General features: G+C 57.8%; 10 protein-coding genes across 10 annotated transcripts; 5 read left to right on the top strand and 5 right to left on the bottom strand.

Moving 5' to 3' along the window:
* Nucleotides 1–198: 198 nt before the first annotated feature.
* Nucleotides 199–776, top strand: B0I36DRAFT_368601 (thioredoxin-like protein; the record flags this gene model as incomplete). The annotated part of the gene is made up of 2 exons (XM_046159644.1): nt 199–249; nt 333–776. The coding sequence occupies 2 exons, from the start codon at nt 199–201 to the stop codon at nt 774–776; spliced, it is 495 nt and encodes a 164-aa protein (XP_046006859.1).
* A 236-nt stretch (nt 777–1,012) lies between these two features.
* B0I36DRAFT_368600 (putative salicylate hydroxylase) lies at nt 1,013–2,272 on the bottom strand (the record flags this gene model as incomplete). Its single annotated transcript, XM_046159643.1, has 1 exon — nt 1,013–2,272. One exon carries the CDS (start codon nt 2,270–2,272, stop codon nt 1,013–1,015), a length of 1,260 nt encoding a protein of 419 aa, XP_046006858.1.
* Nucleotides 2,273–3,029: 757 nt separating this feature from the next.
* Nucleotides 3,030–4,177, top strand: B0I36DRAFT_40963 (uncharacterized protein). Its single transcript, XM_046161895.1, has 2 exons — nt 3,030–3,451; nt 3,534–4,177. Exons 1-2 carry the CDS (start codon nt 3,304–3,306, stop codon nt 4,040–4,042), a joined length of 657 nt encoding a protein of 218 aa, XP_046006857.1. The 5' UTR covers nt 3,030–3,303; the 3' UTR covers nt 4,043–4,177.
* Nucleotides 4,178–4,323: 146 nt separating this feature from the next.
* B0I36DRAFT_377736 (general substrate transporter) lies at nt 4,324–6,162 on the bottom strand (the record flags this gene model as incomplete). The annotated part of the gene is made up of 5 exons (XM_046160588.1): nt 4,324–4,470; nt 4,563–5,462; nt 5,546–5,691; nt 5,759–5,938; nt 6,006–6,162. 5 exons carry the CDS (start codon nt 6,160–6,162, stop codon nt 4,324–4,326), a joined length of 1,530 nt encoding a protein of 509 aa, XP_046006856.1.
* A 669-nt stretch (nt 6,163–6,831) lies between these two features.
* Nucleotides 6,832–9,611, top strand: B0I36DRAFT_368597 (glycosyl hydrolase family 3 N terminal domain-containing protein; the record flags this gene model as incomplete). The annotated part of the gene is made up of 3 exons (XM_046159642.1): nt 6,832–7,171; nt 7,243–7,486; nt 7,574–9,611. The coding sequence occupies 3 exons, from the start codon at nt 6,832–6,834 to the stop codon at nt 9,609–9,611; spliced, it is 2,622 nt and encodes an 873-aa protein (XP_046006855.1).
* A 155-nt stretch (nt 9,612–9,766) lies between these two features.
* Nucleotides 9,767–10,900, bottom strand: B0I36DRAFT_298276 (uncharacterized protein). Its single transcript, XM_046151946.1, has 2 exons — nt 10,398–10,900; nt 9,767–10,312 (listed from the first exon to the last, which is right to left on the bottom strand). Exons 1-2 carry the CDS (start codon nt 10,752–10,754, stop codon nt 9,839–9,841), a joined length of 831 nt encoding a protein of 276 aa, XP_046006854.1. The 5' UTR covers nt 10,755–10,900; the 3' UTR covers nt 9,767–9,838.
* A 406-nt stretch (nt 10,901–11,306) lies between these two features.
* On the top strand, nt 11,307–12,548 carry B0I36DRAFT_368595 (uncharacterized protein; the record flags this gene model as incomplete). Its single annotated transcript, XM_046159641.1, has 4 exons — nt 11,307–11,581; nt 11,756–11,848; nt 11,964–12,018; nt 12,138–12,548. 4 exons carry the CDS (start codon nt 11,307–11,309, stop codon nt 12,546–12,548), a joined length of 834 nt encoding a protein of 277 aa, XP_046006853.1.
* Nucleotides 12,549–12,749: 201 nt separating this feature from the next.
* B0I36DRAFT_40951 (uncharacterized protein) lies at nt 12,750–14,817 on the bottom strand. The gene is made up of 4 exons (XM_046161894.1): nt 14,503–14,817; nt 14,136–14,416; nt 13,974–14,055; nt 12,750–13,813 (listed from the first exon to the last, which is right to left on the bottom strand). The coding sequence occupies exons 1-4, from the start codon at nt 14,781–14,783 to the stop codon at nt 12,865–12,867; spliced, it is 1,593 nt and encodes a 530-aa protein (XP_046006852.1). The 5' UTR covers nt 14,784–14,817; the 3' UTR covers nt 12,750–12,864.
* Nucleotides 14,818–16,031: 1,214 nt separating this feature from the next.
* Nucleotides 16,032–18,242, bottom strand: B0I36DRAFT_298272 (phosphate-repressible phosphate permease; the record flags this gene model as incomplete). Its single annotated transcript, XM_046151945.1, has 3 exons — nt 16,032–16,559; nt 16,618–18,078; nt 18,164–18,242. The coding sequence occupies 3 exons, from the start codon at nt 18,240–18,242 to the stop codon at nt 16,276–16,278; spliced, it is 1,824 nt and encodes a 607-aa protein (XP_046006851.1). The 3' UTR covers nt 16,032–16,275.
* Nucleotides 18,243–22,978: 4,736 nt separating this feature from the next.
* On the top strand, nt 22,979–25,127 carry B0I36DRAFT_354846 (uncharacterized protein; the record flags this gene model as incomplete). The annotated part of the gene is made up of 5 exons (XM_046157352.1): nt 22,979–23,023; nt 23,132–23,421; nt 23,562–23,930; nt 24,169–24,202; nt 24,675–25,127. The coding sequence occupies 5 exons, from the start codon at nt 22,979–22,981 to the stop codon at nt 25,125–25,127; spliced, it is 1,191 nt and encodes a 396-aa protein (XP_046006850.1).
* Between the last annotated feature and the right edge of the window lie 56 nt (nt 25,128–25,183).

Here is a 25,183-nt window from a genome sequence, read left to right as displayed (position 1 = left end):
GAGCTCGTCGACAACACAGCTGGACTTGGAAATCCAAGCTCTGTAATCTAACGAGTCGAAAGCTCGACATATATCCTCGACTGTCCTGCTGAGCCAGCTGGGTGACCACACGCGGCCTGCATCGAGAGCACCCCGCACTGCAGCCCGTAGAACACGCACACACTCACGCACCACAAGCACTCACACCCGCCAATCACAATGATGTACTGGATCATCCTGGCAGTCATTGCCATCGTCCTCTTTGGCCCCGTAGGAACTCCCTCTCGCCTATCCTGGACTCGTCATGTCCAGATTCCAGACCACGAACAGACACTGACCCGTCGCTTCTCCAGGCCCTCCTTGCCGACCGTTCTCCCATCCCAGAGACGTCGGGCGACGTCTACAAGATCACCACCGCCGCGGAGCTCGACACCGTCCTGAGCTCAAACAGCCACGTCGTCGTCGACTTCTACGCCGACTGGTGCCCGCCCTGCCGCGCCATCGCCCCCGTCTTCTCCAAGCTCGCCGACGAGCACTCGGCCAAGGGCAAGCTCGCCTTCGCAAAGGTCAATGTCGACCACGTCAACGCCGTCGCGGGAAAGTATGGCGTCTCCGCCATGCCCACTTTCGTCTTCTTCGCCAACGGCAAGCCCCAGGCCGTCGACGCGCCCCAGGTCAAGCAGGGCGGCCAGTCCGTGGTCGCCGATGCGGCTGGGCATGTCGAGAAGATCCGTGGTGCGGACCCCGTGGCGCTCACGGCGGTCGTGTCAGCCCTCAGTGCCAAGGCCAAGCAGTAGTCGCGGGATGTTGTCGAGATGGTAAGCTCCTTGGTGATTGTACCTGGGGTAAAGTAGATATAGGTTGACTTATGGTGTTGTTGAGTGGGCAGCTTCTAGCAGGAGCACAGCATTTAATGAGAAGAAATCAGTATGGCCCACCATATCTGTATTGAGCATCATGGCAGGCACTCTGTCACGCGCGGAAAGTATGTTGACGCATGTCAATCCGCTCTGCAATGAGAACACAATCTATCCTAGGCGTGCTTTTGCAGCCACTCTTCGACAACCTGCTTGAAATCTGGCTTGTACAACCACTCCAGATTATATCCTTGCCCTCGCTCTTCCACCGCCTCGCCTACAGCATCATTCGAAGGCATCCTCCGCTGGTCAATCTCCTTATTGAGCACCATGATCCGGTTGATCCGCTGCTGCCGATACTCCTGCCAGAACGCAAGCGCATCCGCCAGCTTGTCCTCGCCAATCCTCTTCTTCTGCCCCAGCAGCAGCGCCAGCATGTACACGTCCTCAAACGCCTGGTTGATGCCCTGCCCCGCCGAGGGCGGTATCGCGTGCGCGGCGTCGCCCAGAATCAGCACCCGGCGTGTCTGCGAGGTCCAGCGCTCGAGCGGCGGCACGACAAAGAACGGCCACTTGTTAACCTTGTCCGTGCTGGTGATCTGGTCGACGGCCCTCTGCACAAAGGGCGGAAAGTGCTCGTTGCCCGACTGCAGGAACGCCACGCCCGACTGCTTGTCCGCAACGAACTCGCGCTCCCATGCGGCGCCGCTGGTCTCGTGCGGCGTCACGCGCATCTGCTTCCCGATGAGCACCTCGGAGCCGTCGACTTCCTGCGGGGCGATGACGAAGGCGCCCTTGGGGGACATGATGGTCGCGGGGAGGTGGTAGTCGGCGGGCAGCTCGAGGGCCGAGGTGGGCACCGCGGCCGTGATGCCGGCCATGCCGATGAAGGTCGTCTTGAGGTCCGGGTACAGGTGCTTGCGCACGGTCGAGTGGATGCCGTCCGCCCCGATGAGGAGCGACGTCTTGTGCTCGGTACCGTCGGTCAGGGCGAACGTCACGCCCTCGTCCTCGGGGGTGTCGCTCACCACGTGCGAGAACTTCTTGCCGTACACGACGGGGATGTTGCGCGCGGCCAGGGCCTCGACGAGCGTGTCGATCAGAATGTACCGGTAGATGCGGAGCCCGGGGTAGCCGTACTTGGCCTGGCTGCCAAAGTCGTACGTGTCGACGAGCTTGCCCTCGACTGTGCGGTACTCGAGGTGCTCAAAGTTGTAGCCTTTGGTCTTGATTACGTCGTAGAGACCGTAGGCGTCAAAGATCTTGAGGGCGTTGGGTGACAGCATCACGGCGCCACCAATGTTGAGAGGCGCAGGCCGGGACTCGTAGACTGTGACAGGGATGCCCTCATGGTGTAGTGCGAGAGCCAAGGTGAGGCCGGCAAGGCCCGCACCAATGATGGTGGTGTCCTTGAGTGGCGTGGCGGGTGAGCCCATTTTAGTCTTGTTTGGGTGGATGCGTGGTTTGTCTTGAATAAAATCAAAATGCGGTGCGAGGGTGTAAAGTGACTCTAGAAAGGTGTGAGGAAAGGCGACAATGCTATCGAGGGAATCCCAAACCTTACTCCGAAGAGGTCTTTAGGTTTATATAACATGCTCGATCCATAGGAACAGACACACAAGAACCCATTGGCTATCGCCAAATGCTGCCAAATAAAGCCGGTGTGTCAGCAGCGATCCTGCTGACAGGCTGATTGTGTCTGATTCAAGGGGAGCGGGCGCGAGCCACGAATCCTCGCATGTAAGACCCTTCCAGCGTCTTCGGGATACCACTCAATAGCGGATAGATCAAACTTCTCAGCTCGGATTTCGAGCACCGCCGAGCAGCATGGGGGGAAGCATATCGAGGCGGCGCAGGGCCGAGCCGCAGAGCAGGCAGCCAGCCCGGGGAGGGCACAAAGGACCCTTGCGCCAGGGCGGGTCGAGGCTGTCAGTTGCGCAACGCTAGCCTGAATAGAGGAGAGTTGAAGAACAGCCCCCGCCAATCAGACTCTGTCTGCGTCCTTTCAGAGTATGACCTGGGGTCCCCAAAATCCTGCAGCAGCGTCAGCCCTAGGGAACTGCGGTTTCCCCAAGCTGGTCCCCGAAGCGGGTTTCAAAGCCAGCCGAAAGCGGTTGGCGTTGCGCGGGCTGCCCAATTCACCTTTTCATGATGTCAGCAGGCCCATCTGTGCTGCAGGAACCTCGGAGCCGACCAGTGCTTCACCATGAACGGACTCCCAGGGCTGTTCGCTGTGAACAGGTGGGCTCCGAGCACATCTCCGAGCCGAATCGCTGATCAATCAGTATAAGTATGTCTTGGGCGCAAGATGTGAACGATGTCGAAGTTTCATGCATCGATATTCACACCAAGCAAGCATCCTTCCTCCCAAAGCAGCAGCTATTGGGAACATCGAACCTCACTCTGAATTTTCCCACCATATCGGCCCGACTAATAGTACCCATCCATTGAAACCTTGGCCTCAGAGATGCATTTCCTCGTCCTCGGCGGCAGCGGCCAGAATGGCACACTCGTCATCCAGGAGGCCCTAGCTCGCGGCCACTCTGTCACCGCGATGGTGCGCAACCCGGCCACACTCAAGATCGACCCCCATCCCCAGCTCACAGTCGTCAAAGGTAAGCACCACGCACAATAAAAGCCCGTCCGTTAAAGCTCAAACGAAACCAGCCCCTCATGCTAACCTTTCTTGTCTCACAGGCACGCCCGAATCTCTCAGCGACACAAAGTCTGCTCTGACGACTCCCTCCCCACCAAGCGCAGTCATCATTACACTCGGCATGACAGCAAATTCCCCCGCAAACTTCCTCGCGAGAGCGACACAGACCCTCCTCACCGCCCTCCGCGAGCTCGACCTCGCCGACAACAAGACAAAATTGGTGGTCAACTCGTCCCACGGCGTCGGCGCATCGGCGCCATCTCTCCTCCTGGCCTTCCACCTGCTCTTCTCCGTGTGGCCGCGCATGCGGCTGAGCCAGGCCGCGCACGAGGAGGCGGACAATCTCGTCATGGCCAGCGGTCTCAAGTTCGTCGTGGCCCGGCCGGCGCGGCTGACGGCGGGCGAGGCCGCAGAGGTGAAAGCGTACAGCGATTCCGGCAAGGGTATTGGGGCCATGCCGTCAATCTCCAGAGCGAGCGTGGCAAAGTGGCTGGTGTCAGCAGCTGAGACGGCAGAGTGGGATGGCAGGGCGCCAGTTCTGGCGAATTAGATGACCAAGTATGGTATGTGCGTTGTTCTCTTTACCAAAATGGAGAGCATCGTAGATATTCTTCCCAAATATTAGTTGTACAGTGTGTGACCGCTCCACCCGTTGGTCTCATTTTATCTTGAAGTTTTGAGCGCGGTAATTAAATTTGCCTGTTCTTCTGTGATTTCCAACACCAGGGAGAGACAATCAGCTGACCAAGTCCGCGAGGCCCAAATCCAGAATCCCAAGACTGCCAGACTGCCAGGCGCCACGCCTAAGAGCGTGACTCTATGAGCTCTGCTTTACTTCTGAGCTACGTCATTACTTGTGGCTTCCTTCATCTCACCCACTTCCACGTGCTCCGCCTGGCCCAGGGTGGCCACTTTGGACTCATCAGAGGTAGCATGTCTCTTCTCGAAGACGTCGGCAATCTCCTCGAGAGAGTGGTTCTATAGTGGTGCACCCGTTAGTCATGCGTGTGCTAATGTATGTAGTCTCGGTGTTTGACGGCATTCAAGAGTAAGCGGAAGAGTCATCTTACCTTGGTCTCAGGGAACATGAAGTAGACAACCGTGAGGGCGACTGAGAGCCAAACACAATATACAATGTAGTACTTCCAGGTCAGGCTCTTGAGACCGATGGGGTTGACAAACTGGTTGAAGAAGCTGGCGCCCTTGATGGAGCCCATGAGCAGGGCAACGCCCTTGGCGCGGATACTGAATGGCATGATCTCGACAGGGTATGCAACAGCGAGCGGGTTCCAGCAGATGTTGTACGCCGAGATGAAGAAGATTATGCAGGTGAGCGCGCCTGCGCCAGAAGCTTCAGAGCGGGTTGCGGCAAAGACACTGCCCGAGGCGGTCCAGGCGATCATGCCGCAAAGCATGGACGCCGTTGCTGTGAGGAAGATGGGCCGGCGCCCGACGCGGTTGACGAGGTTGGCGCCCGTCATGGCAACGAGCATGTTCCAGATCTGCAGAATGCCGTTGATGAGAGTGATGCGCTCCTCCGACTCAATCCCAATGAGCCGGAGCACGGGTGCAAGGTAGTAGGACACGAGGCCAGCGCCTGACCACTGAGAAAATGTCGCGCAGCAGAAGACGAGGAACGTCCGGTGCTGATTTGGGCGACCGGTGATGAGGGCCTTCCACGATGCGTTACTGACAACGGTCTTCTCAAGGCGGATGGCCTCGCAGATCTCTTCGAATTCGGCGGCAGCAAACTGGGACTCACGGTCGCCATTGGCATGGTATGTGATGAGGATCTCGCGGGCCTCCTCTTGGCGATCCTGGCCCACGAGCCAACGGGGACTTTCAGGAAGAAAGTAGAGCGACGTCATGTTGACCAGAGCTGGAACAATTTGCAGCAGCGTCGGCAGCCGCCAAGCCCAGTCTGACTGGATGCGGATACTTCCGTAAGTCGTCCACGCCGCTATGATGGACTGATCCGAGCACCGATGTCTGTCAGCATGGAATGGTGAACAATACCAATCCGGGATGTTGGGGCCAAGAGAGAGCAACATACGCCGAGGTACCAGAGGGTGTTATACATTGATGTAAGAGTCGTGCGCGAGGACGGATGGGCAAGTTCGGCGGCGAGCATAGGAGCTGAGCTGGAAGCGATGGTGACTCCAAACCCAATAAAGAATCGTGACACCATGTACATGGGGACTAGATTGGGAGAGCAGTTGTTAGTGGTCAGACCTTGACGCAAAGTAATGAGGGTGTGTCGTGGTACCATTGATGCTGAAGGTCTGAATGACGGAGAAGACGACCATGAAAATGTCACCGGCGAGCATGGTCCATCGGCGCCCATAGTGATCAGCGATCCAGGCGGCAGGGACGGTGCCAAAGACTGCGCCCAGAGGGAGAATGGCGTTCATGATGCCGAGTAGGGCGCCCTGCGGGTTCCCAAAGTCTGGGAAGGGAATGTCAGCGATGACGACGGCAACAAGTGAGAAACACTACAATTGCCGAGCACGCACATTTGATCCAGCGATCCACACCCTGGATGCCGTTCATCAGGGACGAGTCGTAACCCATAGCCGCGCTGATAATGAGAGATCCCGGGATGAGAAGCAGGTAGAGCTTGACCAAGTTGGTGTTGGCCCGGAGGCCGCTATTGTCAGAATGGGCTGTCATGGCTGCTGGGCTGGTCGTGCTTCACGAATGGAACATCCGTTTTCCCTTGGGGGTGTCGCTGGCTCAATGTCCCTAGATCGGTGATGGGATGCATGGAGGAAACAGAAATCCAGACGGGACATGGATCTATTTGTGCTTTTCGCGGCCATGAGCCCAAGTCATGATTAACCCCAGAATTTGGATCGACCCCAGTCGGAGAGGCGAAGGGCGAGGAGAAAGGCCTGGGGAAAATCTGGGGCATCCACTTCTAGAACACAATCGCCGCACGGAGGTAGACCCGACATGCCCCGACCGCTAGTCTTGGACCCGCTGGCGGAGAGTCGACCGAATGCCCCGAAGCCATATTCTTCAGCGCCACTGCCAATAGCTTCGTGCTACCAACACAATTGTATCTCCGGGTTGCCGCATTCTGGGGTAGCTGGCTAGAAAGCCAGCAAGAGCATGCTTCGTGCATAAGAGGGGCGCGCCTCGGTGCGAGAGGGGCCGTCCATGGAGAGTTTGTGCAAGGCGTACGTCTCGACCTCCGGCGCAAGCATACTGGCGAAGCGCAAGTTGTGAGGCATTTCACTTAATAAAGCACAGCTTTGGTGCCGTGCCCACACGCTTCCCCCTTCCCTCATTAAGGAACAAACGCGAATAGCAATACCGGCATCACGTGAACAAGCTGAGATGGGTTCTGTCCCGCACTCTTCTGCCGGCTTGGACGCTCGAGCACAGCCACTCTCTGTGCTAGCCGGCCTTGTCGGCGGCCACGACTTTTGGCACACGTTTGAGCAACCTGAGCTGGGCCTGGGCTCTATTCGCTTCTCAGACGGTCCCAATGGCGTCCGGGGCGAGGACTGGGTCAATGGCGCACCCTCAGCTGCCATCCCATGTGCGACTGCCCTCGGCGCCTCCTTTGACCGGGATCTCGTCCGCCGTGTTGCAGAACTGCTTGCCAACGAATGTCGGCACAAAGGCGTCCATGCGCTCCTGGCGCCCACAATGAACATTCACCGCTATGTCCTGTGTAAGTCTTTTTCGTGTGTGCCCACTCGCCTTGTCGGCATATCAGTCCCAATTGACACAGCCTCCTCCTAGGTGGCCGCAATTTCGAGTCGTTTAGTGAAGACCCCTATCTAACGGGTGCCCTCGCAACCGAGTACGTCAAGGGCTTGCAACGACACGGGATCGCAGCGACCCCCAAGCATTTCCTTGCCAACGAAGCAGAGAACGGCCGAAGATGGACCAACAGTGCCATTGAACAGTCGGCGTTGCGCGAGATCTACCTCGAACCTTTCCGCATGGTAGTCCAAGATGCAGAGCCATGGGCAGTCATGACGGCGTCAGTTTTACCTCCTTCACGCGATTATATACACGCTTTTGCGCAACTCCATGCTGACCGTTTCCCCAACCGTTTCAAAACGTATAGATACAACTCCGTGAACGGGTCGTTTTGCTCCGACTCAGCTACCTTGCTGTCCGTCTTGCGAAATGACTGGTGCTACAAAGGAGCCGTGGTCTCGGATTGGTTTGGTACATATACCACTGCCCCGGCGCTGACCGCAGGCCTTGACCTCGAGATGCCTGGACCCAGCAAATTTCGCACCACTGAGAAGCTCCACGAGGCCATTACACATGGAGAAGTGACGCGAGAACAGATCGAGCAGTCCGCGAACCGCATCATCGGACTCCTCACCAAGACAGGACGCATAGGCGCGCCTGGAGTTCCGCCTCCGCGGCCTCGGACCAGAGAGACTCCGCCGCTCAACAATGCCGACGAGAGACTGCTGGTTGAAGCCGCTGAAGCTTCGATGGTACTTCTCAAGAATGAGGGTTCCACCCTTCCCATTTCCACAGTCTCAGGGCTGCGGCTCAGCGTGTTTGGTGAGCTGGCCAGCCAGCCTTCCTTTTTTGGTGGCGGGTCTGCGAGCTTGAAAGTGCCGGCCACGACGCCGACGCCATGGGAGTCGTTGAGCAAGCGTTTCCCCGGGGCTGTATTGAGTCCAGGCGTCGCCACGAGCCGCCTTGTGAAGACTCCGAACTCCTCGGGGGACCTCCCCATCGACGGCCTCGTGCGGCTCGACTGGTACAATGGAAGTGTCCCGACAGCGGAGCAGCATTTTCTCTGCCAAGAGGTCAAGGACACCGTCTACATGCTTGTCGAGGACGTTCCCGACGGGCTCATCGACATCTCGGACTTCTGCACCACCATGACGTTTAGCATCCGTCCTTCAGAGTCTGGGCAATATGACATTAGTGTCTGTGGACCAGGGAATAGCACTTGCCATGTCAATGGCGAGCTGGTGTTCGAGGTTTCGAGGAACCTAGAAGTCTCCACTGAGGACTTCTTGTTCGACCGGTCCAAACTCGAGGCACGCAGACCGCAACCCTTGACCCTTCGGAATGACACGACTTACGAGTTCCGCGTAACAAGCTGGAGCTCCAAGCACAGGGCCGAGCACGTCAATCGAGAGTTCTTCATCCAGGGGTGTAGACTCGGGCTCGAGCTCGTGCGTGACGATGAGGCGGCCCTCGCGCAGAGCCGCCAGGTGGCTGCGTCGACCGACGTGGCCGTCGTAGTCGTCGGCACAGGTCCCGAATGGGAATCGGAGGGCTTCGACCGAGTCAGCATGGCTCTGCCGCGCAGGCAGGCCGAGCTCGTGACCACCGTGGCTGGCGCGTGCCCCGGGCGCACCGTGGTGGTGGTCAATGCCGGCTCACCCGTATCCATTGGAGACTGGGTCGAGCATGTAGACGCCGTCTTGTATGCCTGGTTCCCCGGCGCTGGATTCGCGCAGGCCTTGACCAATATGCTCAGCGGCGACGCCTGCCCTTCTGCCCGGCTGCCCACTACATTTTGGGACAGTGTGGAGGACTATCCGGCTGGCCATGTCGAGTCGCTGATGCAGAAGGGCTGCAACGACATCGTGTACCGTGAGGGTGTTCATGTCGGCTACCGAGCTTACGGCCAAGTTCATCCGGGCTGCCCTTCCTCATCGGTGGCGACGCCGAGGTTCGCTTTTGGCTACGGCCTGTCGTACAGCTTCTTTCGCTACTCTATCCCGGCTCTGCCGTCTTGTCAGATCAGTGGCGTGCAGCTGCTCACGGATGAGCCAATGGTCACCGTACAACTCGATGTAGAGAACACTGGCACCCGGCCCGGCCGAGAGACGGTGCTTTTCTTTGTGACGCGCGTGGAGAACGCCCTCGAACAACGGCCCGAGGTGCAGCTCAAGGCTTTTGCCAAGACAGCGTATCTTGAGGTTGGACAGTGCGAGCGTGTCACCTTGGAATTGTCGCGGCGGTCGTTTTCTTATTGGGACGTGGAGGCTGGTGCGTGGAGAGTCGATGCTGGGACGTACAATCTTGCTTTTGCTGGACCACATGGTGTCGGAGACTGGCGTCCCACCGGGCGAGAGAAGATTTCCGTAACGGTTGCGAAAGGGTTCACATTTTTAGACGCTTAGGCCTTTTGGGAGCGGGCAACCAATACAAATCGTGTGATTTGGCCGACTGACTTTCATTTCCACCTTCTCGTACACAATCTTCACAAATGGCGTTACTAAGACGTGGTTATGTTAAGCACTTCAAGGAAGTGCAGACAACGGGCGCTGCCCGGAGTGCTATGAAAGACTTCTTATATGCTCTGCTACTGGAAGGTCTAGTTTGGACTTTGCGGGTTGACACGGTCCCATCACAACGCACTCCTCCACTCTATATGGCCGACGTTCTCCTTGCCTGTCATGTAGCGAATGCTGTTGGCCAGTATAATGCTGAGCACTTCCATCTCGCTCTCGTCGCGCGGGCCGTAGATCATGAGGTACGTGTCCGCAATCGCATACTTGTTCTTGACCCAAGATGTCGTGGGCACCGCGAGCCGGTGACGTTCGGCCCAGGTCTTCTCGATGACTTGGCGCGCGTCGGCTGGGGAAAGATATAGGTGTACCGACAGGTCCGGGTGAACGTGACCGATCTCGCCACGGGCAATGTGTGCACATTCGGGAGGTGCGCAACAGGCCTCATCAGTGCTGCTGGGCGGCCAGGCCTGTTGTTGTAGGAGGCTCGGCGCCACGAAGAGGGCGTCGTGGTGACGCTCGTAGAGCGATTTCTTAATCTTGAGAGAGTCGGGGTATTGCTTTGCAGCATTGTTGAGTAGGTTGGTTAAGTACTGGGATAGTTTTGGGGTTTCCCACGTCAGCTTACACAAACCAGGACTCGTGGAGAAGAGGCATCAGACAAGCAACCCTACTCACAACTTCCATGTTTCGAGGTGCCCTCTGCGACAGTTGGCGGTGCGGGGCGATGCCTCCCAGTAGCGCTCGATCACCTTGACGCTTTGGCAGCTGGCAGATGTCGTCGTGTGCGCCGCTATTGGGATAGTCGGCCACGAGGGTGGCACCAGACTTGCTGAGGGCAAAAGGGCGAATACCAAAGGTAATCCAAGCCCATCCGCGAAGGCTGTAAGGGGGCCCGCCGGGTCCGAGCGCTAGGTACTCCTGGTAGTCGTGGTAGCACCACGCGGCAAAGGCAGCGAGGAGACTTGTGCCAACCGAGGTGGCCACTACAGGCCACCTGAGGGTCTCAAGACGGAGGTGCAAGCCGCTTGCCATGGTCCAGGCAATGTCGTGAGGATGACTTAATGGTCCGTTGCTGATCGGAACAGCGTTGTAGAGGGTCAAGTGTCCTTTGGGTGAGAAAAAGTGCCTCTGCACGCGGGTGAGCAATTGACTTTTCTGCAAGGCCCCCTCCAACTTCCAGGCCAAAAGCTGTTATATGCCATCAAACCCCATGGGCAGCATCCCCGGCTGACACTCGTGCATTGGCTTGTGCGATCCATTCCAGTCAGTGGGTTCGGGGCATCTCGGCTCTAAATCCGTGGCCCGGCCAGCCCCACTGACTCGTAGACCACCGCAGCGTTGCCGCCGGCATCGGCACCGACCTGGAGTGCCTAGTGCCTGGTCTCCGGAGTGAGACGTCTTCGCAGAGCGACGGGTTCTGTAAGTTGTCCCGTTGGCGGCCCATATCAGAGCTTCACATCCCCAGCGCGCGTTATGTTGTCTAGATCACTTGTCTTCTCTCCCCGACTCGCTGGGCTTTTTTATTCTCCTGCCCGGAACTTCTATTACACCACCACCGCCGTACCCAACAAATGCAAGCCCGTCATGGCACCAACTCGCCTCATACGCTTCGTATCCAAGACAGACAATCAGGTCTACTATGGGCATGCCACCAACAACTCGCTGAGCGAGGCCAAAGTCCTCGAACCAGGAAACCCCTTCTTCTCGGCTCCCACAACCAATAGCAGTTCTCACCCCGTGGGACGCCTTCTCGGCCCCCTTGCGCGGGATGACTGCCGTGGCATCATCTGCATTGGTCTCAATTACAGAGATCACGCTGAAGAAGCCAAGATGGCTATACCCACAATCCCGGTTGTCTTGTAAGCTGCCCGTCCGTCTACTGATGTGTTGATCTCGGCCGCCTTGGAGACGTCCACCCGGGCATCCCTCTCTTTCGCGTATGAGCACTGGGTCGAGGAACTCGTGGTCCCTTTTCGTGCTTCCTTTTCCTCCAGCTAGCGATGCTAACCTCTTTTTCTGGGCCTACTTTCTAGCCACAAGCCTATCACAGCCCTGTCGGGCCCGTATGACGACTTGAAAATCCCCCGCGCGTCGTGGGAGAAAGGCGCGCTCGACTACGAAGCAGAGTTGGCAAGTCTGCCCTCTCCCAGACTAGGACCAAAAGGTCCTCGCTGACTGCAAATGCGCTAACACATGGCCCCTCCCCTTTGCCATCTCTGAATAGGTGATTGTGATTGGCAGGGAGGCTTCGCGAGTCTCCGAGTCGGAGGCGGCGGGCTACATCTACGGCTATACGGTGTGTTTTCCCATCTCCATATCCTTTCAGCTCGGATTAGCTGCTTCAATCTTATTTTTCCCTTAAATCACGCGGCCTTTCCCTCGCACTAACGCGTAAACGCCCATCATACTGCGCAGGCCGGCAACGACTTCTCGAACCGGACGTGGCAGCTCGACCCGACCCTTTCGGGCGGCCAATGGTGCCTCTCCAAGAGCTTTGACAGCACAGCGCCCATCGGCCCGGCGATTGTCTCAGGAGACCTCCTCCCAGATGTTTCCACGGACAGCGGACTGACCATCCGCGCGACCCTGAACGGCGAGGTCATGCAGGACAGCAGCACGAGCCAGATGATCTTCAGCCCCGCCAAGCTCGTCTCGTTCCTCAGCCAGGCCATGACGCTGCTCCCGGGAACGCTCATCTTTACGGGCACGCCAGCGGGCGTGGGGCTAGGCAGGAACCCGAGGGTCGAGGTCAAGGAGGGGGACGTGCTGGATGTAGAGATCCAGGGCATTGGCAAGATATCGAATCATGTTGTTTATGAGAAATGAGAAGAGGAAGTTGGGGGGGGGGGGGGGGGGGGAAGGTCACTCTTTGCTCGCTGCCTCGGTTTTCGTACTACAATGGGAACGTGCTACTTTGCAATGGAGGGATGATGGATAAGTGTTCGCTTGTTCCACCAGATGATGGCCCGTGCCGCGCCAATCTTTGATCCTACAAGGCCCAAGTTTAATACCTCGGCCTGCAAAATACTCCTTAATAATACAATTGAGCAAGGCTCTACAGTCACAACTCACGAAAAGTCCACAGAGGTTGCAACTAGTTTCACTTCCTAACCAATCAATTCCCCGTCCAGCGGGCGGGCCTTTAAATATCCTGCTCCATCCAGCCGCACGCCGTCGTCGTCGTCCCCGCCGCAGCGACCTCGAGCCCCTGCGCCGCGGCCTGCTCCTTTGTCCTTTGCACCATGTGCGTGAGGATGCGCCCCGCCGCGGCCAGGCTCTGGTTCTCGTGCCGCCATTGCCAAAGGATCGAGCCGGCCTGGCCCACCGCCTCGAGAACCTGGTCGTGGGATGGAACGGAGAGGCGTGACGAAGCTGCTGATGACGAGGAGAATGAAGGAGTGATGATGCTGCTGCTCTTATTATTGGCGTTGGCGCCGGACTGCAGCGACATCGAGAGCGCGGCTGATGATGAAGGTCCAACATTTGTGGTGTCGCCGCGCGGGCTTCTCTCGTCCCCGAGGCCAACAGCACCAATGCCGCCGCCGGTGTTGCTTCTCGCACCCAGGACGAGCGCCTGCAGCGTCGGCTCCTGGAGCGCCGCCAGGCACCCTAGAGCCACGGCCCAGGCATTCCTGGCGAGCAGCCAGCCCCCGTAGTGCCGCTCCACCAGGGGCGGCTGCTCGAGAAGAAAGGACGTCGCATAAATCAGGCACTTCACGGCGCCTTGCTGTAGAGCTGGCAGGGACGACAAAGGCCCTTCCGTGTGGAGTGATGTCGTGGGTTGGCCGGATCGCGTGACGGTTGCTGCTGCTGCTCGTGTCTCTCCTGACCACGAGGATGATGATGATGATTCTGTGGACGCGGCGGCGGCGGCAAGGAACGGCTTGTAAATAAGCGTCTGCAGCTGCCACATGCGGTTGCGCAAGATCTTGCGCATGCCCAGCTGTGCCGCCACGGTGGTTGCCGGGGATGCGGCCGACCTTGCAGGAAATATGTGCGAGGACGACGCGCCGCCCACCACGCTCGGCGTGGCGAGCTCGTCCTCCTCAGGGTCTGGATCATGTTGGAAGTCATCTGGCAGAGAGTTCATCCTGTTTTTTATGTACAAGTCAGTCAGTTGGTTTCTGCTATGGCCAATAAGTCACAATTGTGCTTGGTAAATGAAATTTCCATAGGACCACGGGGGGTTGAACAACAAGACAGGCAAGGTCCTCTTCTGAAGCAAATGGTGAATTTGGGATGGAACTGTACCATTCCTCGACTTGGCGCTCGAGTTCGCACGCAAGCGGCAAGGCTGCCGATAGCCACGACGCGGAGCTGGCGCCGACGGAATCTGCACCATCAAAAAAACCGGCAAGGTCAACAGAGGAGGCCTGCTATGGAAGAAGAAGCAGAAGAAGCATCTGGACTTACTCGGATACAGCTCCGTCTTGATCCTTTCTACCAGCCGCCTGCTCGATGTTTCGGCGAGATAGTAATACCACGTGTCATGGTGCAGCGACAGCCTCACTCCGGGCCATTGGAAAGTCTTGAGCGGCGGCTGCGGTAGGGATGTGCTCTGGATAAGTCTCGTTAGGTGGCCCTGCCTCAGACAGGGGCCTTGGATCTGGCACTCTTCTGACAGCTCGAGCTGCATCTTGGCCACGGCCCAGAGGACCCTGTGGTTCAGGCCATCGTCAATGATGTGTGGATACCTGTACATTCGCTCAAGCCATGTCAGTATTGGGCTCACCCTGACGAAACACTAGGACAGCAAAAAGTATTGGGGGAAATGTCTCACCTCGTCATCAACTTCTCAGCCAAGGATGCGATCGAGTCTATCAAGCACCATGCATCCCAGTGACGCATGGTCCACATCATGTAGCCGATCAGCAGGAGATTGCCCTGAAGAGCCTTGATGCCTTGACTCGGGGTAAGATAAGTGCCCAACGCTAGCCATGGCCGGGCCAGTGCCACGTAGGGACTGGCAGGAATCGGCTCGCTGGCGATCTCGGCGCGGACGACGTCTCCCAAGGAAACGGCCAGCAAAAGAATCGCGACATCCGCCCCCGTCATGCCCATGGGCAGGTCAAACGCATTCGGCCGCAGAAAGTCGATTTGCCGACGCAGCGCTAGGCCCTGCAGCTCTTGCAAGACCTCGAGGTCAATGATCGGAGACTTGCTATAAGAGTGGATCACGTAGTTGCGGAGGTTCCTGGCGAGGAAGTCTGTTTCCAGGGCGTCGATGGCCTTCATGAGGACCGTGGAAGGGAAGGGGAGCGTGGCGCCTCGAGAAGCTGCGGCTGAAGCCTGCTGAGCATCGCCCTGCCCAACCTCGTCCCCACCATCATTTGCGGCAAACAAGGTCCCGAAGAGGACTGGGCTGGTTGGAAAGATGGGCGGATAGGAGCTGTGATGCCGTAGGACTGCTCTGAGCTCCTGTGCGAAGGTTCTCATGGGCAATAGGTAGTCGTTGCTGCGCAGGAGCCGAAGCAGAACCGGCCACGTCAAGATCACGTCGCCGTTCAGCCACAGTGGGTCGCTTGATGTTTCGTCTCTCTGTTGACCTTGTTTTGGAGACGGAGAGATGATGGCGTGAGAGCTGAGCTGCTGTATGGCCTGCAGCAGGTTGTCCTCTACGGACCCAAGGCGCTCGAGGATTTGCGTCGAGCCTACATCGAGCCTGTTGCGTTGTGAGACGGGGATAGACTAGTCCAAAGCCCCGTGTCGGCTGGCAGGGACATGCTCACTTGTAAGTTTCTGATTCTTGGTAGTGGCATGCGGAGCCGCTTTCGGCGCAGAACGAGCAGCGAGGTCGTGCCCCGTCGCAGCGCGTCTTCCTTGTGCGGCAGGTGAAGCAGGCTCGGACGGTGCGCTTGCGCATGTACTGCGCAGCAGCGTGGCCTCCGCGCGAGCCCATGGTCGATTGCACAGCTGCGTGTCCGATGCCACCGTCTCGGGCGCTGTCGTTGGGAGGATACAAGGTGCTCCGGGCCTGAGAATGGCTCCGTCGGCCTCGAGATTCAGTTGCTCAGTTGTGGGGAGGTCAGGGTATCAACTAGACTCTAGGTGTGCACGTGTGCCTCGACTGTAGCATAGTCGCTAGTGTGGCCGATCGCCCAGTGCTTTGGCGGAGCCACAGTTCCCCAAATCTGCTAGCAGATGACTAAGCGTCCTGGAGCTTCCGTAGGGTTTACATCACGCCTTTCCTCAGCTTGCAAGCAGGCTGGAGAAGGGGTAGCGGGTTGGTTGCATCAAGATACGCTGGGTCACAAGTCATCAGTAGCAGAATTGTACTCAAGAGTAATGCAGCGCATAACTTTTTTGGACGTGCTATAGACGAAGGAATATGGTTGATTGCTGGCTATGGTACAATCTGTGTAATGCTCTATATTAAGTACTTGGCCAAATCATGCGCCATATCCTCAAGTGCGGTAATAATGTCAAGTTTTTTGCGTGTGTTTTAAAAGATTGAATCCCGCAAAAGGCCGGCGGAAGTCTGTACAAAACGAGGGTATCTCCAAATGGTTGCGATGGGTGTTTGGGGTGATGAAGAGCGAAGACGTTCCACGCTTTACCACTTGGGGGTGTTGACGGCAAGAGCCATGATGCCACCACCGATCAGACCAGCAATGGGGATGGTCATGATCCAGGAGAAGACGAGAAGGCCAACACGCTTCCAGTTGACGGCCTTGATGTGACCGTTGCAGAGACCGACACCGACCGTAGCACCCGTGATGCACATGGAGGTGGAGACGGGCAGCTTGTACTGGGAGAAGATGAGAATGGTGATGGCGGCGCCCATCTCCATGGACGAACCACGAGAAGGAGAGTGGTAGGTGAGCTTGTTACCCATGACTGTGGCAAAGAGTTAGCATGAAAAACTGATTTTTAGAGCGCGGAAGACGAGACTTACCCTTCATGATGTTGTAACCGTAGGTGATGAAACCAATGCAGATGACGGCAGCGGTCGTGCCAAGCTGCCACATGGGGACATCGGCCTTGGCAGCGGCAGGGTTGCCCGTGGACCAGGCAGAGTACATGCCGGCCCAGACACCAACGGCGTTACCAACATCATTGGCACCGTGGGCGAACGAGGCAGTGCAGGCAGTGATGATCTGGACGAAAGAGTACAGGTGCTCGACCTCGTTGGAGTACTTGGTGGCGTAGCCGTAGACGCGCTCCATGCGGCGGCCCTCGGGAGAGCCGTGGATACCGACCTGAGCAGTGTGGATGTCGTAGTGCATGCCGTAGAGGAGGGCGGCGACAATCATGGCGGGGATGCGCTTGAAAAGGGCAATCAGGTTGTGGGTCTCGTGGATCGAACCGCCGCGGAGCTGGTTGCGGTGGAGGGAGCGCATGGCCCAGCCGAGAGGACCGCGAGACTTGCGGAGGTTGGCGTGGTGGCGCTCCATGGCCTGGTTCATGAGCTGGCGGTACTCCTCTTGGGTATAGTTGGGAGTGGCGGCCTCCTGGTCCACAGTGGCATTGACAGAGTTCTCGGAGCCGGCAACGGTCTTGTCGCCGTTGATGATGGCAGCCTTCTCCTTGCGGGCGGCAATGTCCGAGTCCGAGTCAGCGGCGACATTCTCCTCCTGGATAACGGCGTAGTTGGGGACAGTCGACTGCTCGGCGTCAGCAGGGGCGGGGCGCCTGAAGAGCAGAGGACCCTGGATGGCCATCCATGGCTTGAGCGTGTAGTCCTTCTTGACGACCTTGGCGTGGACATAAGGGACGAAGAAGATGGCAGACAGCAGGCAGAGGGCGGCACCGGTTCCGACGGTGACACCGGCAATCCATCCCGGGGGCTTCTTGTCGAGGCCCAAGTTGGGGGAGCCCTTGTAGACGATGGAGAGCGTGCAGACAGTGCCGGCAATCAGGAAGAACAGCGGCGAGGAGTAGACAGCCCAGGGGACGGGGTTCTTGCGAACGTGGACCAGGTACTTGATGAGCAAGAAGATGATGGCGCCAAAGCAGGCCGAGATGAAGGGAGCCATGGCAAGGCCGGCAAAGATGGCACCGAGACCCGAGCCATCGTACCAGCCCCACTGGACGTTGCGGGCACCGACGGCGGCGACACCGACACCAGCAATGGACGAGACGAGCGAGTAGGTGGAAGAGACGTGAGCCGAGTGTGCGGTACACCACATGACCCAGATGGAGGCACCAGCAGAGGCAGAGGCGAAGGCGAGGAGCTGAACACCGGCATTGCCTTGAAATGCGTTGGAGGGGATGATGCCGTTCTTGATGGTCGAGGCGGTTCTGGCACCGACAGCCAAAGCACCCGTCAACTCAAAGATGATGCAGAGAATCATGGCCTGGCGGTAGGTGACGGACCGCGAGGACACGGACGTGGCCCAGGCGTTGGCGACATCGTCTGTGGAGGAAAGGAAAACGAGGTTAGTGACTGGCCGTGGTCGCGGGTCATGGCAAAGACCGGGCAGAGGAAAGAGTGGACATACTGGCGCCGTTGTTGTAAGCTTCGAGGAGGGCGAAGCAGGTGCCAATGGCAAAGACGTAGGTGTACGCCTCGAGAACCATGGTGGGCGATTGGTGTTGTCGTCGAGACTGTGCTGCTGCTTGTTGGTTCGGTGCGACCTTGAAGAGGCAGGCGCGGGCTGATGCTCGGATGCAGGACACAGAGGAAAAGCACGAACCAGAGGAGGCTCAAATGGGAAGGGACGGGGGACGAGGGCTGATATATGCGGGCAGATGCCACGCGGCCGGGGCTGAGGGAACCAAAACGCAATGCAACACGACGTGCGAGACAGGCAGCTGGACAAGGTTGGTTTCTGTTCTGGAACTGAGCAGTGGAACCACTTCTCTAGTCGGCTGCAGGCGCAGGCGCAGGTTCGGTCAGAGAATCTGGCCGTGGGGAGCAGCGCCGGTGGCCAGTCAGAGGGCCGCGTGGGAGCGCGTGGGATGGGAGAAATGGCACACGGGGGCGCTCTTTGGATCTGCCAGGCCCGCAGTTGTCCGCAGGACAGGGCAGGCCTGCTCATTCAGAGGCAACAGGCGAGGCGAGAAATGCTTGTCCCAGGCACATGCCCAAAGAGGCCCAGGGCCGCGGGTGCTCGTGTGCCCAGCCGCTAATTACTGCAACGAGCAGCCCCAGGGGCGGACGGAGCTGCGGGCGAGGGTCCCTGTTTGGGCTAGGGCTCCACCTCGCAAGCTCCGGAGCGTCGCTAAGGTAGCTTGGGACGCATAGCTTATTCTGCTGCTTAATTCTTATCGGGGGATGGGCTGGTCGGTTTGGTTCATGCAGCCTCCTGCCCATGGACTGGACTCTTGTCGGCCCAGTAATCACCTGCGACCAGGCCCTTCTGGATTCTCTGTTGCCTGCAACCACAGAGTCGGCAACACGGAGAAACAGTAATGGACAGAAGCCTCTACCGATGCGACATTAGTGAGTGCTACTCTCGGCTCTGTAGCCCAGCAAGTGCCCGGCTCGGGTGAGTGAAACAAGAGAAAGAGGAGCTCGCGTGAGCAGGACCGAGGCGCATCGGCTCATTGGCCAGACAGTACTTGCAGCTGGACGAGGGACGAGGGAGGGGGCGTGTGTGTGTGTGGCGCAACCAGGCAAGAAGGGTACGCAGAAATGCAGCAGGTGCGTGCTGTACAGATAGAGATGCCCATGGACGGTGCTGATGGCCTGAGGCTGCCGTGGGTAGGCTGTCGTCGTCGTTGTCGTCGAATGGTCCCACCCACGTGGTGCTCTCGGCCGTCGTGATTGGAGCGCGGGGAATCCTGGGCGTGCCTCTGGCCCCTGCCCATCGCGGCTCTTGGCGGCTGCTTGGGGCCTGCTGGGCGTGGCTAGCGCGTCTTGGCGTGGGCTTGGCATCCTGACAGACTGGAAGCAGCACGCTGGTACCTTTGTACCTTTTGTCCCTCTGTGCCTTTGTGAACCCTCCTCGTGCCCGCGGGGGGAAGCAGCAACCAGAGGAGAACGATGCGTTCAGCCAAGAACCGGCTCTTGCCCTCGCGTACACTTCAAGGTTTTCATGCCAAGCCCTTGCGGCTGGGTCTGACTGCCGATGGTCGATGGTCTGTTTGATGCTCTTTCCTTCATATCCCTTCGACATTGCACCCATCCATCTATCATCATCATCATCATCACGTGCCTCTCGGCCGTCGTTCCAACATGGGCGATGTCCTATTGTCCTCATCAATCAGCAACAGCCCCTACGCCTGTCGAACAATGGCGCCAGTCATTCACTCAATCCACTCAGCCAGTCAGTCAGTCACCGCGAGAAGGATCCCCTGGTCGAGACCCTGGCCGGCCCCCCCATGTCCTGTACTCCGCACGCCCCCCAGTCTCCACTAGCTCCCGCCCCGCGCCATCCACCCGTCCTGCCCATGTGCTCAGGCCTGGCTCTCTCATTGGCCGGTTCAACCTCATCCCTCGACCTGACCAATAGCGGCCATCCCTCTCTCGCGACACCACAAGTCGCCATCGCCATCGCCATCCCATCCCATCCAGCCCTCCATGCAGATCCAGTACCCTCTGCCCAACTTGTCACTGCCGTCTCGTGCAGTCTCATGTCGAGGGCGTGTGTCTACCAATATAACACTGCAACCTGACATGACGGTTCCTCTCAGCTCAGCCGCCTCAGCTCGGCTATCCCCCGGCAGCAGCGTGCTCGAAGACCGGCATCATGATGATCCATAGAGGCCCCATCCGCTGTGGCGACCACCGGAAATAGAGCCACTCTCGGACCATCCACTTGACGTTTGGCAACGACACCTGACGTCCGTGATCATCATCATCACCCAAGCATTCTTGCCATCCATGGAAACCGCCTCTGGTTGGCTCGTCGTGGAGAGGACGGGATCCTGAACATGGACCATTCATGCTCCTCGGACTAGCTTCGCGCGGGTTTGCCGATATTCGCCCCCGCCGGCTCAAGAGCCCGCTGGCGACCACAACTCCAGCGATTTAGCAAGGAAACAGAAAGCTCCGTGACACCATTGCCACGCCCCTGCCTGCCAATCGCGCACCCACCGGCGCCCAGGAAAATGGACCGATCAGGCTTCTTGCCCAGCGGTCGGGGCCGCGGATTGCACAAGGGCTCAGCCGCCAGCGGCCGAGTTGCGCCTGACTAGGATATACTTACTCTTTTGCATTGGCATTGACATCCACCCACGTGATGAAGAGATTCGCCGTCCCCTTCCTACTGGACCGTGGATCTCTACCCCAGACCAAATCATTCGTTGCCGTCGGGCGTCCAAACCTTGACCAAGAGGAAAAATGCGCCAACCCCCGGCCTGGGAGACGGACCACACATGCTTTGAGCCATGGGACATTCATTGCATGAAAATCTACTTTCCTCACTCGACTCGGAGCAGGCCCTTGTCGATCTTAGCCTCGCCGTACACTGCGCTCATGAAACCCAGACTTCTTGAGACTGCCCTCCCCTTCCTGGCTTTGATCGCACGACACCAATCCCGAAACCCAAAAAGTTAGCCTGCACTGTCGATCAGCCCTTTGGGTCCCGCGGCGCCTCGGGATATGCACGTCCCAAAACGACCCAGGCCCCGCTAACGTGCTTGCCTTGCTGCAACCCGATATGTCGGTCCAGCCAGGTGGCGGGTGTGTAAATAATCATGTCAGGTTTACGGCCATGAGGTTGATTGGTCTGGGTAAGGGGTGGGGGGCCCTGAGGTCGTCCGAAGTGCGCTTCCCATCTCTGCTCACCGAGCCGTGGGACACGGTCCGGACACATGCGCTCGTGACAGAGGCATAGACACAAAGTGGGCTTCCCGTGCGTGCATGACGGGGAGGGGAGGCGGCCCCCCACTGGGCTGGTGTTTAATGGTCTCGGATGAGACCACGCATCACCACGGTTTATTAGTAGTCCGTCACGCGTGGTGCGGCCAGTCCGAATTCCAGACCGGGGAAGCTGAGGATGTGGGACATCGAGAGACTCTTCAGCTGGCTGCAGACCAGTGCTGGACTCATTCAGGCCAAGCTCGTCCGGGATGATCCCCGTGAAGAAAGATGCCGGGCGACCTACCTTGCTGGCAATTGGGAGAGAAGCATTAGACTTTTTTGCAGACTTGGTCGATCCACGGGTCTCGATAGCCATCCTAGTTCAGCAGTGTATGTATCTGGAAGGTGACGAGTTCGAGACCCTGTGATAGCCAGATCGACGGTGCAGTAGTGGTTTCTATCTTCGATGCTCTGAAAGGGACACGTCCCCAGCCCAGCCTGGCCCAGTCCAGTCTAGTCCAGCTGCTCTTTCACCAAGTGCCCCGCGGAGATCAGTCGCCCATTACTTTGCGAGTGGCCAACTCGACATCGACGTGCATACGGGACACGATGACCCCCATCGATCGCGGCAAGAACCACTAGTGCGAAACGGCACTCAGCTGCAAAGCGCTCGCGGATTCCGGCGAAAGTCGTGAAATCACATTCCCCCCCCCCTAGCTCACTCTCCATTAATCCTGCGAGTGCATAATTTCTGGGGGCGAGAAGAAAAACGGGGACTACAATTAACGGCACAATGTGATTAATGGTTGGGTGGTGGTGGGTGGAGTCAAGAGACAAAGAAAACACGTGCGCCAGGCTGCGCTTTTAACTTGCACTCGCTCACCCACCCTCTCTCTCTCGCTGGGGCCCGCTTAAGCTGCGCCAAGAACGAGCCCTTGGCATATTTAAATAGCTGGCAGAGCTGGCTACCCACTCGAGAATTCAATGAACGGCCCGATCGCTTTGGTTTCGCCACTATTGCGTCGAAGGTGAGCCAGTGCGCGGACTGGACGGAGGGGCCTGGGTGGAGAGAAAGAAGACCACGGGAGACTAAGCGGGTCGTCGGTGCCATACCTACGTAGTAGGAGCTTTTAGGGGATTGGAATTGATGCTCCGTGTCCAGGGTTCCCATGCTTCCGAAGGACAGGCCGCAAGAGGAAAGCGTTCGCAACCGGAAACTATCCCTCGGCCGGGCATTGTCGGGGCAGAGAGCTTTGACGCGCCGGTGTGAGTTCGCCTGACCGGTGGTTTCCGGTGGATGTTGTTGCCACTGTGTCGTCCTCAGGGAGCTCGTGAAGAGCAAGGCAGGCAGGCGACTTTGTCGGTGCCGAGTTGCTGCTTTGGTAAGCAGCTTTGGTTGTCGAGGACCAGAAGAGTGCGACTGTCTGGGACGGATACACCCTACACTGCCCTTTGTCCTCAAGTATAGTCCACTCGACTCGGCAGGACGACTGCCCTTCCAAAATTATGTTGAGAATGTTTCAAGTTTGACGGTGATCCAGGTCCTTTGATCGTCTGGCCGTATCAAATGACTGTGTGCCGAGAATGGCCTGCTGCATCGGGCGGACAAATGGTCCATCATGTTGGTCGTCATGGTCTTCGCCCAAATCAGCATTCCCCAGAGCAACCCGAAACATGAGAGGACGGCAGTCAACTCTTATATGCTCATTTTATGTCCTAGGCCCAGACAGCATCTCTCTTCATTGACGAGTCGCCGGCGCTGGTCCTCGCCCAGACACTGGCGGGCGGCAGCCACGCAGCTCCATGGAGGCCCGGTGAGCCAAGCCCCGGCAGCCCACCTTCCAAGACCTCGTCCGCCTGCGCCGTGCCGGCAATGCGGCACCACGACAACCATCAGGCCGGAGGTCTCAGCACAGCCGGTTATCGAAAGAAGCTTTACATCCCTAGGAATTCAAGGCTCGGCGGTAGTTTTGCGCATAACCTCACAGGGAACGCAGCCTGTGCAAGAGAGTAAGCACAGACACTCCGCGGACACACTGCCATGCCGGAACACGGCACACGGCCGAGTCTTGGGTGCGGGCTCCCAAGCCTCAGATCCAGGTCTATACCCAGCAACCAAACTGCACACTCTGGATCATACACCTCGTCAGTCATCTCACACCCTCCGATGTCATCATTCCCGTGCTGAAGACTCTCGAGGGGCGGAGCTCGGTCAAGCCTTTACTGCTTCCACCCTACCCTCCCATCTCCCCTGATGTCTCTGTCCCGTCGTTCCTTGTCTCGATCCATTCTCGCATGTGTATCCCGTCGTCCGAGCGTCTTGGCCGCGCTATACGCCCCTCGAATGCATGTTCTGATCTGATCTACGCAAGCCGGTCTGTCGGCCCCTGGAGATCTTGCCCGCATGAGCTTGTTCTCCCCCACCCCAAGATTCGGTTTCCGATCCTGTGTCTTCCCGCCTTGCCGTCTTGGCTGAAAGGCTTGATCTCACGACACGCGTTCCGTCTTTTCAACCAAGGGTGAGAACGCCATGGCATGGCATGGCCGTCCACAAACACCTAGCAACGGCTACAGCTTTCTTTTTTCAAGTACGCGACTGGCAATGAATACCTGAATAGAAATTTAAAATGCCTCCGAGACTTGCTTGGGCCGCAGCCACTGGAAGGAGTTGCAGGCTGGGCATGTTTTGTTCAAACCCTAATTTGATACATCGAGAAAATGTCCGCGCGTGTATCATTGAAACTAATAGATGACCAGTTTGGCACCTGCCTGGGCGTGGAAGGCCGCTCCTGTAAGAGTGGCGAATGGGCATCTGGTGATGAGAATAATAGTCCCGGCACACGTCAATCCTGGGGAAAAAACAATAAAAATGAAAATGGAAAAACAGGAGTTTTTAACACGGACATCCCGTCCATGGGGTTGAGTTCTTGTGGAGAGGCACCACTCAGAGCATGCTGCTACTCTTGATCTTTGATCAGTCTCACCGCTTTGGCGGTAGTGGTCAGTACTCTTTGGTTGGGCATCCGGGATACTTCGCGAAATTTGTTTTTGTTTTGTGAGAAGCCAGCCAGAGATTCAGGAAGAAATATGGACAATTGATGATGAAAACAAAAAGAAGAAAAAGAGAAACCGGGGCCCGATACCGCTATACCAGAGGACCATAAAGCCTGCCACCCTTTGCTTGCAACTTAGGTTACTCCCATTATTCGTATGCAATACATTAAGTAGCACCGAGTCCACACGGCTTGATCACTCGACTCTAGGCTTATGCGGAAGTGCAAGTCGTCAGTGACGACGTAGCCAGTCGAGCAGCTCTCCTCGCCGGTCTCCTCTATATTTCAATGTCAAAGGCGGACTTTATTCCCATTTACCGGCTGGCCCTCAGCGCCTTCGTCATCCAAAGCGTCGCCGGCAGCAGGTCAAACAAGCAACGATTCCGCGCCATCACCCCCGCTTCTCAAAGCTCACCACAAGCGGCTGGATGGACACAAAACACCCTCTTCCCCGACCTTCGCAACAACCAAGGCGCGAACAAGGATACCGGGATCCTGGTGAACTCGTTGCAAGCAGAAAGCAGCAACGAGCCCGGGCCTGGATACCAGCGCCCGACCATCTCGGCGTCAAGATCGCTATTCAACATGCTTCAGGAGTTTCCGGCTGCTAGTTCTTGTGCTGTGCTCGTCGTGAATTGTTGCTGTTGTGGAGAGCAACTCTAATACTTGCAGATGCGATCTTTTCGGTGTGCACACCGAAGAATGAACCCCGTGGCCAG

This window comes from Microdochium trichocladiopsis (genome assembly GCF_020744255.1).
Source record: "Microdochium trichocladiopsis strain MPI-CAGE-CH-0230 chromosome Unknown B0I36scaffold_11, whole genome shotgun sequence".
NCBI lineage: Eukaryota > Fungi > Ascomycota > Sordariomycetes > Xylariales > Microdochiaceae > Microdochium > Microdochium trichocladiopsis.
The sequence above is the reverse complement of the archived record's forward strand: the minus strand, read 5'-3'. Positions and strand labels throughout refer to the sequence as shown.

Coding starts and splice junctions, on each gene's coding strand:
- B0I36DRAFT_40963 (XM_046161895.1), top strand. CDS start 3,304: ATGCATTTCCTCGTCCTCGGCGGCAGCGGCCAGAATGGCACACTCGTC. Junction 3,452..3,533: donor CCAGCTCACAGTCGTCAAAG/GTAAGCACCACG, acceptor CTTGTCTCACAG/GCACGCCCGAATCTCTCAGC.
- B0I36DRAFT_298276 (XM_046151946.1), bottom strand. CDS start 10,754: ATGGCAAGCGGCTTGCACCTCCGTCTTGAGACCCTCAGGTGGCCTGTA. Junction 10,313..10,397: donor CACCTCGAAACATGGAAGTT/GTGAGTAGGGTT, acceptor AAACTATCCCAG/TACTTAACCAACCTACTCAA.
- B0I36DRAFT_40951 (XM_046161894.1), bottom strand. CDS start 14,783: ATGGGCATGACGGGGGCGGATGTCGCGATTCTTTTGCTGGCCGTTTCC. Junction 14,056..14,135: donor CAAGACGGAGCTGTATCCGA/GTAAGTCCAGAT, acceptor TTGATGGTGCAG/ATTCCGTCGGCGCCAGCTCC. Junction 13,814..13,973: donor GAGCGCCAAGTCGAGGAATG/GTACAGTTCCAT, acceptor CATAAAAAACAG/GATGAACTCTCTGCCAGATG.